Source organism: Aquarana catesbeiana, linkage group LG06, assembly GCF_042186555.1.
Source record: "Aquarana catesbeiana isolate 2022-GZ linkage group LG06, ASM4218655v1, whole genome shotgun sequence".
In the NCBI taxonomy this organism is placed as follows: domain Eukaryota; kingdom Metazoa; phylum Chordata; class Amphibia; order Anura; family Ranidae; genus Aquarana; species Aquarana catesbeiana.
In genome coordinates, this window is record NC_133329.1 from 107459626 (window position 1) to 107468752 (window position 9127).

Sequence of the window (9127 nt, forward strand, 5' to 3'; positions counted from 1 at the left end):
TCACGTGATCGCCTGACACTCTCCTTCCCCGATCTGAGGACTACAGTGGGAGGGACTGAGATTCCCCATTAAGGTCAGCCAGGAGGGAGGAGGAGAGCAGCGGGATGTCACGTGAGCGCACAGCGGTGTTTGGAAATAAGGTATTTTGCTGCATAATTTCTAAAATATATATCTTTCTATACCAGAGGGGATTACAGGATTCGTGATTAGTGATTTTACAGCCACAGCGATGGGAGGAGATGGCTCACACACAGACTCCCGAGCTGACAGGCAGGGAGGAGAGGGGAGAGAGGAGAGCAGCGCGCTGACGGAGGCACGTAAACTGACCAAGGTATCATCAGACTATGGGGGACACAGGAACAGGCAGGATCAACCAGGAATATTACAGCATAGAAATGGGCAAATGACACCACACAAACACTATGCTGCTGTATAATCTGCTTTAACCACCTGGCATCCGCGCTATGGCCGAATGACGGCCACAGCGCGGACCTGAATTCATATGACGGCCTCCCCTGTGCACACGCTCTGCACGCGCCCTGCAGGGCGCGCGCCGGGCGCACTGTGATCACCGAGTCACTGAGACTCGGGTGATCACCGATCTAAGGAAGGGGCCAGTCCCGGCCCCTTACCATGTGATCAGCTGTCAGCCAATGACAGCTGATCACATGATGTAAACAAAAAATCGGTAATCTTTTTTTTTTTCTAGTCACGCTGACAGCGTGACTAGAAAAAAAAGCCGATCACCAGCTCAGATGTCAGGGAAATCGGTTCAGAAGTGGAAGAGGCACATCTGCCTCATCAGTGCCATCTAATAGTGCCACCTAACACTGCTCACAGTGCCACCTAACAGTGCCCACAGTGCCACCTAACAGTGCCCACAAGTGCCACCTATCAATGCCCACAAGTACCAGCTATCAATGCCCACCAGTAGTGCCAATCAGTGCCACCTAGCAGTGCTGCCTATCAGTGTAACTGATCAGTGCCCATCACTGCCGCCTATCAGTGCCCATCACTGCCGCCTCATCAGCGTACATCAATGAAGGAGACAAATTACCTGTTTTAAATTTTTTATAACAAAATATAAAAAATTAAAATTAAAAAAAAAAAAAAATTCAGTTTTTTACATTTTTTTAACAAAAAAGTAAAAACTGCAGAGGTGATCAAATACCACCAAAAGAAAGCTCTATTTGTGGTGAAAAAATGATAAAAATTTCATTTGGGTACAGTGTTGTATGACCACGCAATTGTCATTCAAAGTGCGTCAGCGCTGAAAGCTGAAAATTGGTCTGGATAGGAGGGGGGTTAAGTGCCCAGTAAGCAAGTGGTTAAAGGAATAGGATTGTTTTTTCTTTAGGGTTACAACCACTTCAAGAAAAAACAAAATTTTGAAGTACTTTCAAATGACATTTATCAAGCCATCAAATGTACTACTCAGAATATTTGTAGGAATGTGCGTTTGGAAATCTACTAGTGTCCTAATCTACAAGCTTTAGTATAGTGACGGGGTCACTTTAAAACTGAACTTCAGGCACAAATCTTTTATTTAAATAATATAATAGTTAATATAGTCCTCAATAACCACATATTGTTTGTACTAAATGCCTTTGAAACTCAGATATTACCTTGTAAAGTCAGCAGTGATATCACTATTGGGCTGCACATGGCCTGTGCAGAAAGCAGAGCTATAGGAGAGACCAAGCAGCTCCACCCACTACAGGCTGCCTGCAGAAAACTACAGGAGGGGGCGGAGACAAGACCAGTCACCCTGCACAAGGAGAGAGAGCAGCAGTGAGCGGTCTTTATTACAGGAAGTTCCTGCACAGAACGAAAGTTTCACACTAGATTACTGCACAGATCTGGAAGGAATACACAGAGCACACCAAGATACAAGGAAGAATACACACGACTCATGTATTTAGACAATATTCGCTTATCCCGGAGTTCAGCTTTAAGAATATGTAAATGTTTAAAAATCTATAGCTTTGCCAAGTTCTGCTTTAAACACTTAAGGTCCGCCCTATAGTAGCTTTACTGCTACAGGGCGGCACCTCTGCGCCGGGTCACGTATATATACATGATCTGACTCTTTCGGGTAGGGGGCGCGCATGTGCGCCCCCGGCGGCTCGCTCCTGCTGTGTTTACACACATCGCTAGCCGATCAGTGAGTACAGTGGGCTCCCACTGATCATCAGGCAGAGAGGCAGTATGGCAATCTGCTTATGTAAACAAGGCAGATTGGTGTTCTGACAGGAGGGAAAGGATGGATCCCGTCTTCCTGCAAAGCAGGGAACAAATTCCATCTCTTCCCCTTGTAAAAGCACTTTTTTTCGCACTGATCACTGTGTCAGGCCTGGTTTACACCTATGCATTTTTTAGTGCGTTTTCAGTTTTGTAGAAACACACTACAGTCCATTTATCATGATTTCCTATGGATGTAGTTCACATCTGTGCATTTTATGCAAAGGGCCAGGGACTTTTTGGTTCCACAGACTTCAATGGATCAAAAGTGTGAAAAACACAAAATGCACCTGCAATATGTACACTGCAACCTGCATAGGTGTGAATCAGGTCTTAGTGTCACTGGTTCCCAAAATGTGTCAAAAGTGTCAGTTAGTGTCAAAATGTTCGCCGCAATATTGCAGTCCCGCTATATGTCGCTGATCGCCGCCATTACTAGTAAAAAATAAATAAATAAAAATATCCCATAGTATGTAGACGCTATAACTTTTGCACAAATATACGCTTTTAGGATTTTTTTACCAAAAACATGTAGCAGAATACATATTGACCTAAATTAATGAAGGAATTTGATTTTTTTCATTTTGTTTTGGGATATGTTTTATAGCAGAAAGTAAAAAATATTTTTTTTTTTTTTTTAAATGTACGGTCTTTTTTTTTTTTTTTTTGCTTTATAGCGCAAAAAATAAAAAACCCAGAGGTGATCAAATACCACCAAAAGAAAGCTCTATTTGTGGGGAAAAAAGGACATCAATTTTATTTGGGTACAGCGTCGCACGACCGCGTAATTGTCAGTCAAATTAACGCAGGGCCGTATCGCAAAAAATGGCCTGGTCATGAAGGGGGGTAAATCTTCCGGAGCTGAAGTGGCCCATTTCTGCCCATGACAAAGGCGTAAATGTAAGGGAAGGGTGTAGAGGTGTGAAGGAAGGCAGCTGTTGCTCTGCCCTGCATGGGTACAGCACAGGTTCTCTTAAATATTATTAAAAAAATTCACAGTGAAGTCCCATCCAAGCAGTGGGCTGTATGAACCACATCAGCATGTAATGGTCGCAGAAAAAAATGTGAATGCAATGCATTTTTTTTAGGAAAATCAGCCACAACGATCCGATGTGTGTGATTAATACATGAGCTGGAGAAATCTGGAGATGAATACATGAGCTGGATTGTTTCTGGTCCTCAGCTCATTGCTGTGATTTTAGGACTGATCCTGGACATGGTCAGCAGTAACAAGAGCGCCATCTACTGCACATTAAAAGATAGTACAAGGGCAAGAGAACCTTTCTGCAACAGATTGGTCATAACTTCTCAGATGAACTGGAACGTGTAATAATACTCTAAATTAAGAGTTATGATCATTACCTTAAAGAAGAACTCCAGGAAAACATCTTGACAGCTGCAGTGCATACATGACTTGTCTGGACTGCCAAAAGAGTTATTCATCTTTTTATTCCAGGCACCCCTGCCACACTATAAGGCAAATCCTGAGATCCAGGGTAGCTAAACCAAATAGCCTGGTCAAGGACCGGCTGTTCGGCATGCTGATTGGACAACTGAGCCGCTTACTGGTGAGCTCCACACCATCTCCTTTTACTGACAGCATGTTCACAGTGTTAACGTAAGAATGCTGTCAAATGCACTAAAGCTTACAGGAAGCTGATATAAAGACAGATTTAGGTACGTATGCTAGCTGTAGTTAAAATGAAAGGAAGCTGATATAAAGACAGGTTTAGGTACTTATGTTAGCTGTAGTTAAAAAATGCATTTAATGATTTTCAATTGCAGACATATTATTAAATTGTGCTTTTTAAATTTTCCTAGAGTTTAGATTTTTTTTTTTTTACTCTTGTGCTGCTGCTGTCACCTATGTTGTGAGGAGGAAGTCACTGCCTGACATAATAGTACACAAGCTTCTAACTTGTAGCACTTTGAGATCTTTTGATGAAAAAGGCATTATAAATAAAATGTATTATTTGTAATGTATTACAAGCTACCAATATGGAATTGTACATTCTGATATAGTATATAGTACATATGTCACCTCTGTAAGGTGGCGGCAGCCCTTGCCATATACTTTAATATGATTTCCACATTTACAGCTAAAGGCATCTGATGCCTCATATTACAGAACCACTTCCACCTCCACAATACCAAGGCAGCTATTGACTCATAGTTCCTACGTCACCTTTATATTGGAAAAGCCTAAATGATAATGAACCTGCCACCTCTGGGGTGTGAAGGTGCCCATTATACCAATTTATTATCTAGGGGTAAAGATTAAGACTTCAGATGATCATTTATTTTCTGCTTATGCATCAGTGGTTTATGAGCATTACCATTATAAGAAATCTACCTACTTTAACAAAATTAGCAATATATAATATACCAATTTTTAGATTGTAAGCGCTCAGAAGCAGGGCCCCCCTAGCCCTTTTAAATTGAACTGTATTGTAACTGTACCATCTCCCTTTATTTTGTAAAGTGCTGCAAGAAATATTGGTCCTATATAAAGCCTGTATAATAATAAAATAATATTAATATATTAAATTTAGGGGAAATCCATTATTATTTTTTATTATGCAGGATTTATATAGAGCCAACAGTTTACACAGAGCTTTACAACTTGAGAGTAGACAGTACAAATACAACACAGTTTAATACAGTAGGAATCAGAGGGCCCTGCTCCTTAGAGCTTACAATCTAAGAGGGAAGGTCAAGAGATACAAGAGGTAATAACTGTGGGGGTTGTGCTGATGGAGGATGGATGGAAATCCATGAATAATAACATACAACATACAGATTGCAATGCTTTTTTTTTTATCCCACTAAATGTGATTTTTTTTGTACACTATTTCACATGTCCAGGAATATCCAGGAATATTATATATATATATATTTATTTTATATTTTTTAGGAAAAATCTAATTATAGAATATTATTTAAAAAATGGCAAATTGCAGAATCCGCTGACCTAATAAAACTCCAGTTCATATCATTATCTAAAAATATCCATTAAGAAGCAATATTTAAATTTAAATAAAGAAAAAACTTTAATAAAAGCAAGGTTGGGGCATGCAGAATCCAATTATATAAACACACACAGGTATAAGAGATATATAAATCAATATAAATCAACAAATAATACCAGTATTTCATCATTACAAGGTGGTTCAAATAGAAAAATACAGGACAATAGCAACTTGCAAAGGTTATGAAACTTTTGTTAGAATGTGTAAAAACTCTACAGCATGCCGCATAGAAATAAGAAATTGATTAACAAAACTCTCGTCCCTGTGCTTTAATAAATGAATATTTAATAAATATAAAAAAATTAAAATTTTACCTAATTTGCTTTATTTTCCAATAAGATTTGCACTATTAGCCTTACTTAAAAAAATATTTTTTTTTTCTATTACATATAAATGTTCTTCCTAATCAACAGTCATATTAAACTAAACACAATCTATATAAATTAAATTTTGAGGGATATTTAATAAGGAAAAATGTTCTTTTTTCCTAGTCACTATATGGGTTAAGGATAGATATCCTGGGGTCGGGGAGGTTTAGGACCCAGCAGGCACACTCTCAATTGGTTAGGATTTAGGAAAGGAGGGGGAAGGTTGGTGAAGGGTTGTTGTGGAGAGGCTGTCAGGGAGTGTGTGAGAGTGTGTGTTTGGGGGGGGAGTGACTGCAGTGGGTAGTGTCAGCTAACTATTCACACCATCAGGGGGAGATATTTAACTTGCATTGGAGTGGAGAGCAGAGCACATTAAGGAGTGAGTAGCACAAGGAGAGGGTCATTCTACTGCAAGCTCTGCCTAGAGAAGGGTGACAAGCAGGTTTCAGAAGAGAGGAACCCTGAAAAGCACCTGCCTTGGAGATCCGACCCCAAAGCAGAGGCATCACGGTGGACATCACACTTGTTGACCATTCTCCTGGTACCTTCTGCATTGCAACCTGCTACTCACCAGCTCCCATCTGGCCATTGCAGAGGGACAGACACCAGACCCCTGGGGCCATCCAGAATGGTGTAGACCATGCCTGAACTGTGAAGGACATCTGGATATATCATTCATTTTAGCAATGTGATACCACAAAGTGTCTTTTTATCTCTGCACCCACATATATTGTCATACAGAAAAAGGAGGCTTACCAGTGTGCCTCCCAAGAAGCAACATCTCATTTGCACCCAAAAAACATTCTTTCCCAGCCAGAGGAGAAAGAAAAGAGCTTTGCCCTGCACACACACAGCTCCATGTGTTTGCTGTCTCGCTGCTCTCTGTGTCTTTTCATTTGCCTTTAAAAAAAGAAAAAGAAAAAAAGGGACTTGCTACCCCTCCATACAAAAGGCTGGAGCCAGAGGAATTGGGACAAAACTCTAACTCTCCCTGGATGAGCAAATCTCCATGCAACAGCCTTCGTTCGAAAAAAGGATTCCTTTAAAATTAGGAGGGAGAAAGTGAAAACATCCTTGAGGATGAAGTCTATCGCCTGTGCAGGTCTACAGGGACTTTGGAACTGTCTAAATCGCAAGGGCAATTCAATTTTTTTACTTTAAGGATCTCTACTTTTTTCAGGATTTTAATATATATATATATATATATATTTTTTTTTTTAGTTGCTGCACACCAAGATTTGAGACGCTTGGAAACTCAATGTTTTGGATAAGCTACCAGCCTACATCTCTGCCTATAATTTTCCCCAATTGAAAGGATTAATTTTAATTATTTTTAAACCATTGGCTCCTGTCTCGGAGCAGACTGTATTGCAGAGTCTAGACAAGTTGTCCTGGATGTCACCATGGGGATGGAGCCTATTCCTCTGTGAATTTTTATATCCTGCGAGCCAGCTCCTGCACAGGAATAAGAAAGAGGGGGGCAACCGAAAACTTGGAGGAAGGGGCAAATTAAAAATCTTTGCCTTCCTTGTGTGGTTCACCCTACTGACAGACACAGCTACTTCTCTGTGAGAAACTTCCTGGCTCCACCAGGCTGCAGATCACATACAGTATATCCATCTGTGTGTGTGTGTCACACACCGCTGATCTATTTAAAGCATCTTCTCCGGACTTTGTGTCTATTTCTGAGCTCCGCTACACAGGCCAAGGAGAGAATTTAAAGCAATTAGTTTGGTTGAAAAAAGTGTATGCTAAAACTCATGCGCTCGCCTACGTTCTGATACCCTCCCTTCTGGATTACTATAATTTTTTTTTTCTTTTTGACATCTAAAAGTCGTTTGATTAAACCACGTGGGAGGGGGGTGGGAGAACCTTGTTTGTCTTTGAAGGGGGTTTAACATCATGAAGAGGATCAATCTCCCTCAGGCGGTTTTGCTTTGCTCCTGTTTGGTTTTAGTTCACCATCAGGGGTCCTGCCAACCGTTTCTCAGGTTCAGACCCTCTCCCAGCGGAGAGTTGCCCGTCTTGCCCGTCATTGAGCAGCCTGACCCAGAGCAGGACCCAAAGGAGCAGGACCTGGATGAGAGAACACTAAGGAAGAAACTTGGCAGCAACTTTGACCCCAATTTCATGGCGGTGGTGTTGCCCAACCTCGTTAATACATCCACCCACGACTCTCTGACAAAAACTAAAAACCCTGGCGCTATGCCAGTGGACTTGAAGAAGATGGACCTCAGTGAGGCACCTTATGGTGGAAGGATCAAGATGGGGAAGAAAGCCAGGAGAAAGTTCTTACAGTGGTTGTGGGCTTATACTTACTGTCCGGTATTATACACTTGGAAGGACTTGGGGGTCAGGTTTTGGCCAAGGTTCATCAAAGAAGGACAATGCTTTTCAGAAAAGTCTTGCTCCATGCCAGAGGGCATGTACTGCAGACCCCACAAGTCCGTCACCAAAATTTTCCTGAGGTGGCACTGCCAGGGATGGTCAAGGCAGAGGTTCTGCACCTGGATCCCTTTCCAGTATCCAATATTATCAGAGTGTAAGTGCTCGTGTTAACTGCTGCTCATCAGTGAAAAAGACTTGAGGGTTGAATGGGTCACTGGTTAAACCTTGCACTTCTGAAGGACAAGTAACCTGGTGCTTTTTTTTTTTTTTTTTTTTGCCATTGACACTGGGGAACTGGATAGTGAATACAACCACAGTTTGGGCTGGTTGACAGCAGAAAAAACTTTGGAGGTGGGGGAGTGGACTCCCTTAACCCTTTCTGTACTTGCAATGAAGTCACAGAATAAGGTATTCTTGAAGAGGCCAGACAGGGACAGACAAAACAAAAAAAGAGGAATTATTGCCATAAATTAATATTTTTTTTTCTGTTGGGATATTAATCAGTTTATGAAGTATTAAGATGATAGAAAGTGTTATCTTCCCCGACCTTGCACTGTTGATAACTATAATTATTCATATTATTATTATTGTATTATTGCTATGTATATTATTTTTAAAGCTTGATAAAAGCATCCGGAACTAAGCACCTCCAATCAGATGTTTTATTTTTATATGTAATATAGCTTTTTAACATAAATAAAAAAAAAAAACCATAAGAACAAAACAGAAAAAAGGGAATCTAAATCCAAGTCACCAGCTTTTGTAAATAAATAGATTTTTTTATGTAATACTGATGTAATTTTCTCTTTACTGATGCTAGCTGTATTTTATTTTGAAAGGGTATTTTTAGTATATAAGATATGGACCAGACTTCAAATCTGTCTCGCGCTGCTCCTTTAACTTAACCCCTGCAATGCCACCATGTTCTTCAGTGCCGTACTTACACCCCACACGTTTTCCTGTAGCGGCCAATGGTAAACCTGATCCACAACACAAATTAATCTGAAACTTATATGCAGATCTATCTAGGTATTTTAATATAATAAACTAATTGAGAAATATAAATAACAGCAAAAAGTTTAGATGTTTTATAACAGAGTG

General features: G+C 40.4%; 1 protein-coding gene across 1 annotated transcript; it reads left to right on the forward strand.

Moving 5' to 3' along the window:
• The first annotated feature begins 5955 nt into the window (after positions 1-5955).
• LOC141148843 (noggin-2-like) lies at positions 5956-8814 on the forward strand. Its single transcript, XM_073636632.1, has one exon. It carries the CDS (start codon positions 7541-7543, stop codon positions 8195-8197), a length of 657 nt encoding a protein of 218 aa, XP_073492733.1. The 5' UTR covers positions 5956-7540; the 3' UTR covers positions 8198-8814.
• The last annotated feature ends 313 nt before the right edge of the window (positions 8815-9127 follow it).